The 16,533-nt window shown below is 37.3% G+C and overlaps 2 protein-coding genes across 4 annotated transcripts in view; both read left to right on the top strand.

Moving 5' to 3' along the window:
- LOC132145353 (syndecan-3-like) overlaps positions 1–6,364 on the top strand; it is a 37,080-nt gene extending 30,716 nt beyond the window's left edge. For both annotated transcript variants that reach the window (XM_059556284.1, XM_059556283.1), the window contains exons 4-5: positions 832–1,063; positions 2,588–6,364. In XM_059556284.1, coding sequence (XP_059412267.1) covers positions 832–1,063; positions 2,588–2,754 — 399 coding nt within the window. In that variant the 3' untranslated portion in view covers positions 2,755–6,364. The remainder of the gene's footprint in view (positions 1–831; positions 1,064–2,587) is intronic.
- Positions 6,365–7,008: 644 nt separating this feature from the next.
- On the top strand, positions 7,009–15,971 carry LOC132144729 (uncharacterized). Of its 2 annotated transcripts, XM_059555295.1 has the most exons (10): positions 7,009–7,189; positions 7,281–7,332; positions 8,032–8,940; positions 12,777–12,883; positions 12,976–13,076; positions 13,165–13,262; positions 13,488–13,707; positions 14,394–14,773; positions 14,853–15,166; positions 15,867–15,971. In XM_059555295.1, exons 1-9 carry the CDS (start codon positions 7,166–7,168, stop codon positions 15,155–15,157), a joined length of 2,196 nt encoding a protein of 731 aa, XP_059411278.1. In that variant the 5' UTR covers positions 7,009–7,165; the 3' UTR covers positions 15,158–15,166; positions 15,867–15,971. The 2 variants fall into 2 exon arrangements, with proteins under 2 accessions (XP_059411278.1, XP_059411279.1); XM_059555296.1 differs by lacking the exon at positions 7,281–7,332.
- The last annotated feature ends 562 nt before the right edge of the window (positions 15,972–16,533 follow it).

The following is a 16,533-nucleotide window of genomic DNA, read 5'->3' as shown; positions in this document are numbered from 1 at the left end:
GATGCAGCAGTATGAAAATCGCAGCCAATACTGAGAAAGTAATTATTTTTAATAAATGGTAGATATTAAAATCTTAATTAATTTGAGAATTATCTAATCTTTAATTAAACATAAAACACTAAAAATTAAAATCATAAAATGCTTCAAGCGGATTTAGGCAGCAGAACATTTAAAAATCTACAAACTATTATGATATTTATTTTGAGACCTGTTAAAGATTACATTTATGGGTATTATTTGAATATTACAGTATTAGTAAATTATTCGTTTTAAAGATTGAGTTTAAGTGAGTGTTAGATGTGGGTGAAGGCAAGCGAACTTAAAATCATGGAAATGACCAACGTTAGGTATATAGGTGCATTTAAAAAAAATCTTGCCACATTGGCCAATAACCAGTATGGTGCCAATATAATGTGCATCCCTAATCCCATTATTGCTTTCGACATGAATGGTTTGCTCTGTAAATATTCTCGTATTCCCTTTGGGATCAAATACATTTGCCTCAAAAGGTTTTTGAACATTTACGACAAAAAAAAAGAACAAAGTATGAGTGGCATTATTTGTTCTGTCATTGTGAATGAATTCCATTGATTTAGTATGTGCATACTGCATCAAAACCACACTCTCATCAGATGATTTTATTACTAATCTTTGCTAATTTTACTCTCAAAAACCAAGTTTGTAATATATTAAAACCAAGAACTTCTACAGAAAAGTCGGTCAGCTGTTTTCCTCCGTTTCTCTGGAAATGTTCTTTCTCAGTTATACATGATCTGTTGTGCAATTTCGAAGGGTTATCATTTTTCTTTCCTTTCTTCACTCCTCATTTAGACACAAACACCAGATGAAACCGTAAATAATGAAGTTGCAGGACCAGGTCCAAGTGGTGATTTTGAAATCAGCGAGAATGGAGGTCGCCAAGGCAACGAGGTCAGGAGAGGCAAAGGGGAGCCTGGCGTGGCAGCAGAACCAGATCTGACTGGTAACACAGTAGATGCTGCTGGAAGCTCAGCCGCTCAACTTCCACAGAAGAACATCCTTGAGAGGAAGGAAGTTTTGATAGGTGAGGAATGCCTGACACATTCAAACATTCAAACCTACTCCCACAACCCAGTTCAGTCTTCCATTTTTTATTTTTTTTGCCTTCTGTCTTTGAAACTGTCTGTCTATTTGTCTTGTATATAGCTTTAATTTTTTATTTTTGTACATGTTTTTGTCTGTCTCCCTGTTGCTTATAAGATTAATAGACCACACTGAACTGAAAATCCTATTGTGGAAAAACTTTATGGCATTATTGTCAGCTTAACATATACATTACTGTTTGAAGTTTGTGATTGGTTTTTATATATATATATATTTATATATATTTGAAAGAAGTCTCTTATGTGCACTAATAACAGTAAAGTACATAGTAAAAATATAAGTTGTGAAATTTTTATTATTTAAAATAACTATTTTTATTTGAATATATTTTTAAATGTAATTTATTCCTGTGAGGTCAAAGCTGATTTCTTTGAGAAAAGAAAAACAACTTTTTCCAACATCTGACCCCAAACGTTTGAACATTAAGAGATATTGTGTTCAAGGTTCAAGCATGAAATAGCAAGCTAGACATTAGTTGTTAGCAATATTATTAGTAGGAGTATTATGTTTGGAGTAACAGTTGTTTAAAGAACCATTCTTCCAAAAATGATTTATATTTTTGCTGTCCTATCTCTTTATTAAGTTTTTGGACTTAATTTGAACTCTCTGAGGAGAAGACGGTCTTCTGCTCTGTCTTTTTTCCTTGTTCACCTTCACCTTCTCTGTTTGTTTTGCTGCCTCTCTGTCTCCATCTCCCATCTCGTTTCAATCTGTCATCTGATATGCTGTCTCTCTCTCCTCAGCCATTCTGATTGGAGGACTGTTTGCCTTTGTATTTGCAGACTTCCTGGTCATAGGTAAAGATGTAGGAGACGCAGGCTATAGCGTGAAATTAGTTGGATTTTAGCTCGTTTTTTTGCATTTTAAATTTCCGCAGATAAGCTTTAGTTTAGAGAGACTCAAAACTCTCCCTGCCTGGATTAAATGTGTTTTATGTTTGTTTGTCTGTATCTTTATTTCTCTGTCTTTTCACTGGTTTGGTTTTTATCATGCAGTGTGTTTGGTTCAAAACCTTCAATGAAACTGATATCAGCTGTCTCTTTCAGAAGAGTTCATTTGTAGTTGTGCTTATTGTTGGCATTGCATCCCCTAAATTCTGACTGATTTTCAGAATAATGAGATGGGTCAATGTCATAATAATTTATTTTTAAATTTATTGTCCTATTGATTTGTTTAAAAATATAAAAAATTCAGTTTATACATACAATGCCTGAATTCCTTAATAACATGTTTTTTATTAATTCATTTTTTAAATAAACTTGTATTGTATTCATTTATAAAAATATTTGTAAAAAATAATTTAATTCATTCTTTTTTTGTCATTGAACAAGAGACATTAGCACATTTATGGATGGTGGGAGAGAACATAATAGTTGTTGAAGTGTTCATAATGGTTTGAATTTGAAATGCTGTAAGTAATCAGTGTCTCTTGTTCTTTCTCCAGCGGTGATTGTCGGAGGTGTAGTCGGAGCACTCTTCGCAGCATTCCTCGTAATGTTACTCGTCTACCGGATGAAAAAGAAAGATGAAGGCAGCTACACATTGGAGGAGCCTAAACAAGCCACCGTCACCTACCAGAAACCGGACAAGCAGGAAGAATTCTACGCCTAACATCCATATGTTCATCCTCGTTCATCTCTCCAACCTTGTCCTATCTCCATCTGACCCCCCCCCCCCTTCTTCTTTTCATCTCACCCCTTTTCCTTTGATCCCTTTCTTCCCTCGTTTCCCCATGAGAGTGCCTCTCATTCCACAGACTCTGAACTTTCTTTAAAAAAAAAAAAACACTGAAAAAGATCAATGTAGAATAAAAAGGAATTGGTTGTGGGTGGAGCTTGGGGAGGGGGCTGGGCCAGAGAGGGGGCGGGATGTGAGTCTACACATACACAGAGAAGAAAAAAACTTTTTTAAGAACATGTTATTATTGATATGTTTAGGATCGTTGTTCTATGAAATTATGACCTGAATCTTTTTTTTTGTAAAGACACTGCGTTTCAGATGTGTTTCCTGCACAATATTATGGGAGCAAAAATAAATAAAAAAACAGCATGAAAAATGAGGGAGAGGAAAATAACACAGTTGGGGTCATGGAGGGATTGTGAAAGTCAAGCGAGAAAAAGGTGCAGAAATAAGAGTTGCATGGCAGAAATAGAAGAGGAATTTGAAATCTGTCCTCAAAATGCTCTTCTGTCACCAATGCCATAGATCCAACGTGGTGTGGTGCCTTCCATTTCCCTGGTGCTAGAAACAGCTCGAGCAGAGCGAGCGTTTGTGTGTGTGCTTGTGCATATGTGTGCGAATGTGTGTCTAAGGTGCCTTTGTGACCCCAGCCTAGACTCACGCGCGCGCACACACACACATGCACAGGTGCATACACTCGGCCCGACTCCCTCTGCTGGTTGAGAGCATGTGTCAGCACAATGGTACTGTCCGATCGGAGAAGGGAGCCCGAAACACGTACACAGCACATTAAAAACACTGAAGATTTGCTGTGAGGGAGCGCATGCATAGAATCAGAGGAATAGCCTCTCCTCTGCTCTGTATAAAGACTTTAGTAATCATTAGTAATAATCAATAATATATCAGCAGCCCTGAATGGAAGGAAAATGGTGATCATAATATTCGTAGTGAAGGATATTATCTATTTAGCTGTGCAGGTTTTATCGGTGTAAATATCAACTCGATTTTTTATTTTTGTCAAGCTTTTAACCATGCTATTATAGTAAAAAACTAAACACACACAGACACATATGCTATTGTTATCCAATTTTTGGTAGTTTAACCTGGAGAAATGCTGAAACCTTTGCTTCAGGTTTATTAGCCTTTCACCAGTCATTAGTCAAGCGTCTGGTTTTTGTTTTGAAAGCACAAGATTAGTCTCTCTCACCACCACATTCAATTACAAACTGAGAAATTTCCACTCGCATACATGCCACACAAGCAGCCCTGATGGACAGTTATGCTCAAGAAGGATGTTGTAGGAACGTGTTAATGAGGAACGTGTGTGATTAGGGAGTTTGTGAACCTAAACCTAATGGTTTGCGAGAAAAATAGCTTGTCTAATATAAAGAAATCTGAGTTTAAAGCCTTTAAGTAGTGCGATCTCAGTGATAGACAAAATTACTGTCACTGTTTTTGTGTTTTATTTGATGTTCATGTCAGGATACATTTAATTCATGGAAACAAAATGACTAGAAATGCATGAATTAGCAATAACAAGCTATCAACAACTGTCTCTGTGGTTGACGTGCTCAGAATGAATGTGACATGTCACGTGATGTGATGTCAGTGTTACTCGCAGCTGTAGCACAAGATGTTCGCAAAACGCAGAAACGATGACAACTTGTCTTAACATATATCATTTTAAATATCTGATCATGTAAATGTACTATATCCAATCTGGGATGGTTTGTGCACAGTATCAGCACTCTGTCCCTGAAATTGTCTTTTTATATCAACAGTAATGGAGAATTATGCCCCACCCTGTTTATAAACATATCGCTGAGGGTAAAGCTGCCATAACACTGAAATGTGACCTCAAATAATGCTACATGTTATATCACAAATCATGTGTTTTGAATGCATGGTTATGATTTTTACACTCAAGCATATTCGACTGAGTGTGTCTACTAGAGCACATTCAAGACGCCACACTGTTCTCATTGGGATATTTTAGGCAGGTGGGGGAAATCTTGAGACCCGTACGAGGTTGTTGTACTTCAGTCTATGATTGTAATGTCACACCTGTGCAACAGTACCTGTAGTTTGAATATTGTACTTTGTATGATCATGTCCTGACAGTGTGCGCGAGTATGTATGTGTGAATATTGGCTTGTTTTAATGCATCTGCAAGTGTGTTTCACTCCCTAATAGTTCTTCCGTTGTGGGGACATATTCTCCTCTCCCTGCACTTAAATTGCGATGTGACACTGACAATGTTACATAGCATCACAGCCTCTGCATTGTAAATAGGACATAGAGTGATTTCTGACCCATCACAGCACACCTTTAATTAAATTACTATAGTAAGGGCCATTCTACTTGACACCGAATTAAAGCTACAGACCAATAATCGGTTTGACCGATATTTGGGGGTTTCTTTTACCAATATTCATGTTTCCTACTTGGCTGTGTGTTCTGTAATATTCAGTCTACTGAATAAGTACACCATCTAGTCGATGTCTAAAGAATAGCAGCGATGCCATTACACCACTATATGTTCACATGTAAAATAAAGACTTGTAAATGTTTGCATTATTATGTCACTTTTTACGTGAAACAATGAGAAGCATTTTAACCTAGAGACTCAGAAGACATAGACCATATAGACCAAACAAAGATAGAAATGAATTTGCAACTAATCTACAACTAAACACAGAAAAAGTTATAAATGTATTACAAAAAATAATGGAATTATGAGTATTTGTAATTATTGAGAAAATAATTATAATGCTAATGTTTTTAATTATTTTATCAATAACAACAACAAAAAAACATATAAATGGCATTTAAAAAGTGAAACAACATTCATTACAAAAAAAATGTATCTATTAGTTTAGGATTTGTCTTCAGTTGTGTCTAAGAGACTGGCTTTAACAATCAATGCTCACAAAACCTCAGCAATCTTTAGTGTCTAATTGGAATATTGAATTGAATAATGTTAATCAATTGCTTACATGCTAAACTTATAGTTGCAAGTCTACAATTATTATGTGAAATTCAGGTATTAAGACATGATGATTGTTTAACATTTTTTTTGTACAAAACAAGCTGTTTGTGCTGGAGGTTTAATATTTCATCATCCACAGCTTTCACCCCACCACTCCTACAATCTTATCTCGTGAGCAACACATTCACATGTCCTTGTGAAGCCCCCACATCCCAACAACAAACATGCACCTGTCCATTCTGGAGGTCACTGTGTTAACATTATGGACATCAGAGGAACTTTGAGTTAGCATTGCCGTCTTTTCTGCTCATTTCTAAACTGTCACTCTTTCTATTCATAGCTAAATATGAGGCGGGCCTTCCTGTGTCTGTGTGCCAATCACAGGCCAGCATGGTCCTGGTCTGACGGTTGCCCAGCGTGGTTTTATACATGCACATTTTTAAAAAAAACTTTTGTTTTTCTTTATTTTTCTCATTGATTGATTTGTGTATAAAGAGGCAAAGTTCTGTCACTAATATGCCACTCTATTCTAAATAAAAACCTGATTGGTTATCTCTGTAGCTGCTGTGATTTAATTGGTTAAAAGCTTGAAGCTGGGTATGGTGGAATAACAGTAGCCTTCTATAATATTATTGTAGTATGTATACCAAGAACTTTGACAATTAGAAAACAATTAGAAAAATATTATTTAATAGTGCCTCAATTATACTAAACTAACACTGGATAGCTGCAGATTTAGTTTTTAGCTTGTTTGTGAACTCCAGATTTTTATTCTTTGAACTGAACCCTTGTGATCAAATATAAAGAGTAGGCTATATGAAAGCAAAATATTTGTGCTCCAGAATTAAATTAAGCTTGTCCCTTAAAGTAATTGCACAAAGAAAAATTAGGTCATGAATCAACAATTAATTTAAAATGAAGACGTTTTTGTTGTTGCAGTCATTCATTTCTAAAAAATATTTGTATATAGGCCTATACAAATCGTAGGCTACACCAGTACTTATGATTATAGGCATAAACATTTTTTTCAATTTCATTTAATCTACAACGAAACAAAGAAAATATAACATTTAAGTCTACCAAAATGCTTACGAGGACAGATATTGTTCAATACAAGCCTGTTCAAAACAAGCGAAATTACATGAATATTACTGAAGGTCAAGCGCGCATGATTGCAACAGTGACAGTGACGGAAACGCGCCTGGTGTGCATGTCACGTGATGTAACCTGAGCAGCGTCTGCAGGTTATTAATCAATACTCAGGCTAGAGTTTGCGCTTCACTCAAGATCAATTACTTTAATATCTAGTTTACGGATTGAGGTCTGTGCGTGTGCGCAACACGATGGCTGAAGATGCCTTGTTTGCCAGGGATTACGGTGGGTGATTTGTTGTACAAATTAGTTGATTGACTCATTGTTTTTGACACCGATAATTGTCTAATTGGTCTAATTTCTACACGGAGAACAGGTCTGGTGGTTTGATACTCAGGGCGGAGGTTCAATTTATTCTCTAATTAGAGGTGAATACGCAAGTGAAGAAAGCGTCACGTTTCACACCTTTAATGTTTATAACATTAATTAGATGGTAAATCTCTGGCAATAATATTTTTATTGTTCCGAGTTCCCACCACACACATCTTTTTAAAAATGGTTCACGTTCTTTGAAAAGCTGTAGAATTCAACACATAAAGACAAGTTTTCAGTTTTACATTGTAAGAGTTGTATACTGTAATGACTGAAAACATTTAAGATTAAGTTTATTTTATGAAAGGCAACCCAAGTCTCAAAGTTAAAGGGATAGTTCGCCCAAAAATGATAATTCTATCATCATTTACTCACCTCATCTTGTTCCATTAAACTTTCCTCTGAGGAACATTGAGATTTTTCTTCTTCTTTGGCATGTACAATGGAGTCGGGGTAACCAAAAGAGTGTGGTTACCAACATTTGTTAAAGTAACTTTTGTGTTTAACTAAATAAAGTCAAACAGGTTTGAAACAACCTGAGGGTGAGTAAAAGATAACATTTCAGGTGAACCTGCCCTTTGGAATCAAAGTCTACTTCTATATGCCAGGCTGATAATAATGTACCTTTTTATGACAGGATGCTGAATCAGTTCTGAACTGAAGTAGATTTAATTCATTGTGAGTTTACTTGTTATCATTACTAGCATTCTTTTCTGGGTAGATATAGTTTTTTTCATGCCATGTCATGTTTACAGATGGTCCATGTCCTCTGTGTGAAGAGGATGAGCAGAGAGAGTATTGTAGATACAGAAACACTGAGCAAGAGAATGAGAGAGAAAAAAACAATGATGGAGAAGAGGTGGAAGACAAGGAGTCACAGGAGTTCAAGAGGGACGCTGAGGTGAAACTAGAGAAAATAACTGAGGAGAATTGGACAGTAGGTCAAGAACCTGCAGATTGGAAAATAGAGACTGACATAGAAGAAAACAAAACTGAAGATGTCTCACAGAAAAATGAAAAAGGCAAAGAAGATGACGAAGAGACAAACAAGAAGGTAGATAATGTAAAAACGGATGAAACGAATAACGAAGATGAGCAGGAAAGTACATTAGGTTTCAGAAATGATGAAACAATGACAGTTGATGATGCAGAGGCAAGTGACTTGCTGGAGGATGACTGTATTTTGCAGATGGGCCCAGACTGCACCATAGACCTGGTGATGGTGTGTGATCAGTCAGTGGAGAGATGTTTGAATGAAGATCTTTTGTTATGCTCCCCGAAATCTTCAGATCTCCCCCAGCAGCCCCTTGTAAGATCCCCACCCAGACCATTATCTATCACATTACCCCCTCAGAATGCCACAGTACTCCCTTTTCAGCCCCAGTGTGTACTTCAGCCTCACCTCCCACCACAGGCCCAGCTGGAGGCCCCGTGTTTGGGCAAACGGCCCTATGGAAGCAGGTCCAATGTTCCCACAGGACAGCTGGAGGCCACGCTGCAGGTGTACAGCACTCGACGCTACACCCGTTTTGCCAGCAGAGTGGCCCCTCTTATACCTCTGGCCTCTGCTGGTGGAGAAACCAGCAGTCAGGCTTTACCCTCCATCAGCATGGATGCTCCTCTAATGCCTCCAAAGAAGAAAACTCGCACCTTCTACAGCACAGGTGAGAGAACATACATATTAAAGGCATAGTTCACCCAGAAACTAAAATGTTCTTATCAGTTACTCACTTTCATATCATTTTAAATGTGTAAAACTTGCTTTCTTCTGCAGAAACACAAAAGAAGGTATTTTGAAATATCTTGCAATGTAAGTCAATGGCGTCCAGTGTTGTTTTGGACCCCTACTTACTTTCATTGTATGGACAAAATATCTTATTTTCTGTTCCACAAAAAGAATATATATATTTGTGTGTGTTTAAAATAAAATGTTTAGAAAATAAATGTTCATAAAATGTGACTTTGAGATTATTTTATTTATTGACATTAATTCATTACACACAGACTGATATATTTCAAATGTTTATTTCCTCTCATTTGGATGATTATAACTGACAACTAAGGAAAATCCCAAATTTAGTGTCTCAGAAAATTAGAATATTACATAAGACAAATAGAAAAAGAAGGATTTTAGAAATCTTGGCCAACTAATAGTATGAACATGAAAAGTATGAGCATGTAGAGCACTCAATACTTAGTTGGGGCTCCTTTTGCCTGAATTACTACAGCAATGCGGTGTGGCATGGAGTAGATCAGTCTGTGGCACTGCTCCAGTGTTATGAGAGCCCAGGTTGCTCTGATAGTGGCCTTCAGCTCTTGTGCATTGTTGGGCCTGGCATATCTGACATCTTCCTCTTCACAATACCCAATAGATTTTCTATGGGGTTAAGGTCAGGCGAGTTTGCTGGCCAATTAAGCACAGGGATACCATGGTCCTTAAACCAGGTACTGGTAGCTTTGGCACTCTGTGCAGGTGCCAAGTCCTGTTGGAAAATGAAATCTGCATCTCCATTAAGTTGATCAGCAGCAGGAAGCATGAAGTGCTCTTCCTGGTATACGGCTTTGTTGACCTTCAAGGAAAGAGGACCTCAGAAAACACAGTGGACCAACACCAGCAGATGATATGGCACCCCAAACAATCACTGACTGTGGGAACTCTACACTGGATCTCAAGCAATGTGGATTGTGTGCCTCTCCTCTCTTTCTCCAGACTCTGGGACCCTGATTTCCAAAGGAAATGCAAAATTTACTTTCATCAGAGAACATAACTTTGGACCACTCAGCAGCAGTCCAGTCCTTTTTGTCTTTAGATGCTTCTGAAGCTGTCTGTTGTTCAAGAGTGGCTTGACACAAGGAATGCGACAGCTGAAACCCATGTCTTGCATACGTCTGTGCGTAGTGGTTCTTGAAGCACTGACTCCAGCTGCAGTCCACTCTTTGTGAATCTCCCCCACATTTTTTAATTGGTTTTGTTTCACAATCGTCTCCAGGGTGCGGTTATCCCTATTGCTTGTACACTTTTTTTCTGCAACATCTTTTCCCTCCCTTCACCTCTCTATAATGTGCTTGGACACAGAGCTCTGTGATCAGCCAGCCTCTTTTGCAATGACCTTTTGTGTCTTGCCCTCCTTGTGCAAGGTGTCAGTGGTCGTCTTTTGGACAACTGTCAAGTCAGCAGTCTTCCCCATGATTGTGTAGCCTACAGAACTAGACTGAGAGACCATTTAAAGGCCTTTGCAGGTGTTTTGAGTTAATTAGCTGATTAGAGTGTGGCACCAGGTGTCTTCAGTATTGAACCTTTTCACAATATTCTAATTTTCTGAGATACTGAATTTGGGATTTTCGTTAGTTGTCAGTTATAATCATCAAAATTAAAAGAAGTGTGTAATGAATGAATTAAATATACAAGTTTCACTTTTTGAATGGAATTAGTGAAATAAATCAACTTTTTGATGATATTCTAATTATATGACAAGCACCTGTACAGTCGTGGCCAAAAGTTTTGAGAATTGCATAAATATTAGTTTTCAAAAAGTTTGCTGCTAAACTGCTTTTAGATCTTTGTTTCAGTTGTTTCTGTGATGTACTGAAATATAATTACAAGCACTTCATACATTTCAAAGGCTTTTATCGACAATTACATGACATTTATGCAAAGAGTCAGTATTTGCAGTGTTGGCCCTTCTTTTTCAGGACCTCTGCAATTCGACTGGGCATGCTCTCAATCAACTTCTGGGCCAAATCCTGACTGATAGCAACCCATTCTTTCATAATCACTTCTTGGAGTTTGTCAGAATTAGTGGGTTTTTGTTTGTCCACTCGCCTCTTGAGGATTGACCACAAGTTCTCAATGGGATTAAGATCTGGGGAGTTTCCTGGCCATGGACCCAAAATTTCAACATTCTGGTCCCCGAGCCACTTAGTTATCACTTTTGCCTTATGGCACGGTGCTCCATCGTGCTGGAAAATGCATTGTTCTTCACCAAACTTTTGTTTGAAGAAGTTGCTGTTGGAGGGTGTTTTGGTACCATTCTTTATTCATGGCTGTGTTTTTGGGCAGAATTGTGAGTGAGCCCACTCCCTTGGATGAGAAGCAACCCCACACATGAATGGTGTCAGGATGCTTTACTGTTGGCATGACACAGGACTGATGGTAGCGCTCACCTTTTCTTCTCCGGACAAGCCTTTTTCCAGATGCCCCAAACAATCGGAAAGGGGCTTCATCTGAGACTTTGCCCCAGTCCTCAGCAGTCCATTCACTATACTTTCTGCAGAAGATCAATCTGTCCCTGATGTTTTTTTTGGAGAGAAGTGCCTTCTTGACACCAGGCCATCTTCCAAAAGTCTTGGCCTCACTGTGCGTGCAGATGTGCTCACACCTGCCTGCTGCCATTCCTGAGCAAGCTCTGCACTGGTGGGACTCCGATCCCGCAGCTGAATCCTCTTTAGGAGACGATCCTGGCGCTTGCTGGACTTTCTTGGACGCCCTGAAGCCTTCTTTACAAGAATTGAACCTCTTTCCTTGAAGTTCTTGATGATCCTATAAATTGTTGATTTAGGTGCAATCTTAGTAGCCACAATATCCTTGCCTGTGAAGCCATTTTTATGCAACGCAATGATGGCTGCACGCGTTTCTTTGCAGGTCACCATGGTTAACAATGGAAGAACAATGATTTCAAGCATCACCCTCCTTTTAACATGTCAAGTCTGCCATTCTAACCCAATCAGCCTGACATAATGATCTCCAGCCTTGTGCTCGTCAACATTCTCACCTGAGTTAACAAGACGATTACTGAAATGATCTCAGCAGGTCCTTTAATGACAGCAATGAAATGCAATGGAAAGGTTTTTTTGGGATTAAGTTAATTGTCATGGCAAAGAAGGACTATGCAATTCATCTGATCACTCTTTTCCAATTTCCAATATTTATGTAGTTCTCAAAACTTTTGTCCACGACTGTATATTTAAATATACATTTTGAAAGTTTTTTTGTATGTTTTTAAAATAAGTATTTTATGCTAACCAAAGCTGCATTTATTTAATAAAAATACAGTGATAATATTGAGAAATATTATTACAATTCAAAACAACTGTTTTCTGTTTAAATACATTTCAAAATAAAATGTATTTCTGTGAAGGCATAGCTCCAGTCTTCAGTCACATCCTTCAAAAATCATTCTAATATGCTAATTTGGTGATGAAGAAACATTTTTTATTATTTTTTAACAGTGATGAAAACAGTTTTGCTGCTTCATATTTTTTCGATAGAAAATGTGATCCATTATTGTCATGATTCTTTGATAAATAGAAAGTAAAAAAAAGTTTATTTGAAAAAGAAATCTTTTGTATCTTTAAATATGACTTTATTGTTACTTTTGATCAATTTAATGCAGTTTTGTTGATTAGAAGTATAATTACTATTATATTTAAATGGTACTGTATGAGTTTCAGCAAAAAAATGTGAAGCAGCAAAAACAGTTTTTAACATTGATGCATGTAGATCAGTTGGAGGAGCTGGAGCTTGTGTTTCAGGATGATCACTACCCTGACGGAGACAAGAGAAAGGAGATCGCTGCCTCCATCGGTGTTACGCCCCAGAGAATTATGGTCACTGTTCACATGCATCTATTCCTTAGGATCACATTAAAAGAATCGAGATGCATGCAGTATCATTAATTGTACTCTGATCCTCACATCAGGTGTGGTTTCAGAACCGTCGAGCAAAGTGGAGAAAAGCATCAAAAGCCACAGCAAAAAAGCCTCCTGCTAGTCGAGATCAACCTTGTGTCCAGGTCAACAGGTAAGTGACCCCACTGATGCAATGCAGCTAACATACTATATGATGCAATGCATATAATCACTTACACAGTTCATGTGTGTGTGTGTAGGCCACCAGTTTTCACAGCTGTTACATCTCGGCATGCCAAGCCTGGAAACACACTTCCTCCCTACAGTACCATCCGGACCAGCTGCACCAGTCCTCCAGGTCACATTTTCAGACATACACCTAAACAGTTTAATTAAGCAATATTTTAGGGCTTAAGCTATTTAATTTAATTATACATTACATTAGGGATTAAACTCTTTAGTTAACCTAAGGACTATAGGATTTAAGCTGTTTAATTAAACTATTTAATTTGAACTGAAAATGCAGACACATTCAAAACATAGACACCTGTTTTTTTAAACAAATGCAATTTTCTGTGCTCAGGTCCAGTTTGTGTTGATGTGGCATCTTGTGTGTCTCAAGGATTTTTGGAGTACATGCCCCCTCCAATGCACAGTCCTCCTCCGATACGGCGTGCTTCCTTGCCTCTTATCACAGCTTACAACCCCCCTGCTCACACCGTGTCCCTGCTGCTGGACACACCTGAACACAGTGAGGCCAGCTCCGCAGACACAACAGCGCTGAGTTTGCTGACTGACATGGGGTTAGTATGAAACTAGGTTACTCATCTCCTGCAGTTCCAGTGTTAACCACTAGACGTCAGCACAGAGCTTTGAAATGATTTGAAAGTTATTTTAAATTGTAATAATGTTTCATTTTTCCCTTTTCATATTTTTTGTTTTTTAAGTAAATGCAGCGAGCATAAGAAAATAAGTAGTATACTGCTGTTAAAAAAACAACAACAACAACAACAACAAAAAAATCACATTATATATATGTTTGTAAACTATATCATAAAATTAACAAGGTTATTATTGCATTAATCAAACACATTCAGACTGCCAACAATTTCTGAGACATGGGTTTATTATTATAATTGCTATCATTATATATAAATTTATATAATGTTTGTAAATTATATTTATATAAATCTGTTATTATAATATGAATTGACATATATTAATTTAAATTAGTATGATTTATTATTACTGTTGTTATATTATCGCTGTTACTAAAATTATTTTTGTTATACTTAATGCACCTCACTGCTTGTTTGCACAAAGTTATTTTATTTCAAAATCACTGGACACACTCAGCTGTCACTGAAAATGCATTTGTTTTTAGTTCTTTGTCACTGTAAACTGCTGTCACAGTACAACACTACAGATGTTTGCAAATATCACCTAAATTGTTTCATGTCAAATGATACAGTTTCTCAAATGTTCACAGGTTTAACTATGACAGCTTGGGCACCTCTGTGAAGCTGGACTACATGACTTCTGCTCCACAGAACAGCGCTCTAAATTTCCAGCTCAACACATTTCCTCAACAGACAAATAATCTCCCTCAGCAAACAAACACTCTGTTATCCCAAAAGTCCAGTTGCCTTATGCCCCAACAGTCCAGCACAATATTGCCCCAGTACTCGCACCTGTCGTACCTCACGCCCTCTCCTTACCTCACACCCAACCCCACAGAGAGCAGCAGCGCTCTTTATCTGCCCCTCACCACAGGAACCAGCAGCACTCTGCCTGCATACACCAGCAGCGGACATGCGTATCTCCAGTCTCAAACCGGCAGCCAGATGATGCTACAGTCAGGAGTTCACGGTAAGTCAACCACATTACACCTTTGGAAACAAATATCTTAAAGTAGTTGTAAAGTAGTAACTTATATGTTTTTATGAAGCATTTCAGGCCTACCCTTGGACAACTGACATGTATGGTCAGTCTGGTCAGTATGCACAGGCAGTATATCGGCCTCAGTTATCATCACAGGGTCACGAAAGCCAATACTCCCAGCTCCTGCCCCAGCAGCACTACATTCAGCTCGAAGGAGCGCCGTCACAGCAGCCCAGCCTCCCCAAGTCCACCCCTGACCCCCTGCTGCCCAATGTCAAAGTAGAGTCTGAAGACATGGGCCATGGCCAGCCAATCAGAGTCAGTGAGGCAGAGCCTAATTTTCATTGCGATTTCTCACCGATCAACTTTTAACAATAGCAGGTGATGCATTTTTATACTGTGTGTATGGAGTGTCTATATGTACATATTTAGTGTTGTATTATTGCTTGAAGAACAGTACGAGTAATTATCATTTTTGAGAACTACATCAGGGTTTTCAAACTGGTGTCAGGGAGCTCTTGGGGAGTCTGTTTAAAATAAATGTAGAACATTTTAGTAGAAAGTAAATGTAAAGACTTGGAAAAATTAATAAAATAGTTCATAATATTGAAAAAAAAGTATGTATTTTATCTCTCCTTGTAAGGTGCAGGACATATTTATATTGCATTTGTGTTGAAATGGGATTATTATGGTTAACTAAATAACTTTTTGTGAACTGAAATTAAATTAAATCAAACAAATAATAAAAAACCTTAATTAAAAGACTTAGGCTTTTAATAAAAATAACCTTAAAAAAAGACTTAGGCTTACTGCCAAAGCAGTATTAGTTAACTAAAATAACTCAAACTAAAAGTGAAATAATTATAAATACTTTAAAAGAAATGAAAATGGGGTGGAAAACTACTTTAAAATATTAATAACTAAGACTAATAATAGTATCTTAGTAATATTAAAACAACACATTGTTTAAAAAAATGACTGTTTACATTTTAGATCAAATTGTAAGACAATTGAATGTACTAAATATTGCCTTTTGTGTTGTTGTCTGATATTACTGATAAATGTCTGTGTTGTATTTCAGGCTACTGACTGTGAAGATCTGCGAGCGATATTTTCTTTTCTTTGTATGTTTGTCTTCTGTTTTTTGTTGTTTTGTGCAGGAGCTATTAAAATGCTCTTTCATTGATGATTTTGGGTGTTTTTTGTTATGCAACTTCACAAGATTTAGTGGACTAGTAAACTAGACTGATATACATACTTACACAGTCAATGACACAAACAGCAATCGGAGGGCCCAGGACAAACCTTAAAGTTTTAGTTTATGTTATGTTTATGTTCTTTTGGATTAGTCACATTTCAAAGAAAAGTATGTTAAGAAAGTAAATGAGAGCGCCTGTAAAATAGACTAGCATTTGTCACAAGGGGGCGCTGTTTTACAAGAGCACTGATCTCAGTTGACATTGCACAATCATCTACAACACACTTCTGTGGTCTTTTTGAAAGTTTATTTGAAGCATTTAGTCCTCCTCTGTCACAACTCACCTCCTCGTTGCTTTCATCACTATGTACTTTTATTCTCTTTCTCTTACTCTGCTACTCTCAAGTAGAATCAATTAAGGGCAGGACAGAACTTTTTATTTATTATTTTTATAATTATTTTTCAAAATGTATTTGCGCAAAGATAATTTGAAATGATGCCAGAAACATGATCATTAGCCACACCACAAACTCACATATATGCAAGGCAT

The sequence above is a fragment of the Carassius carassius genome, chromosome 8 (assembly GCF_963082965.1).
Source record: "Carassius carassius chromosome 8, fCarCar2.1, whole genome shotgun sequence".
NCBI classification, from domain to species: domain Eukaryota; kingdom Metazoa; phylum Chordata; class Actinopteri; order Cypriniformes; family Cyprinidae; genus Carassius; species Carassius carassius.
This window is presented reverse-complemented; position numbering and strand designations above follow the sequence as displayed.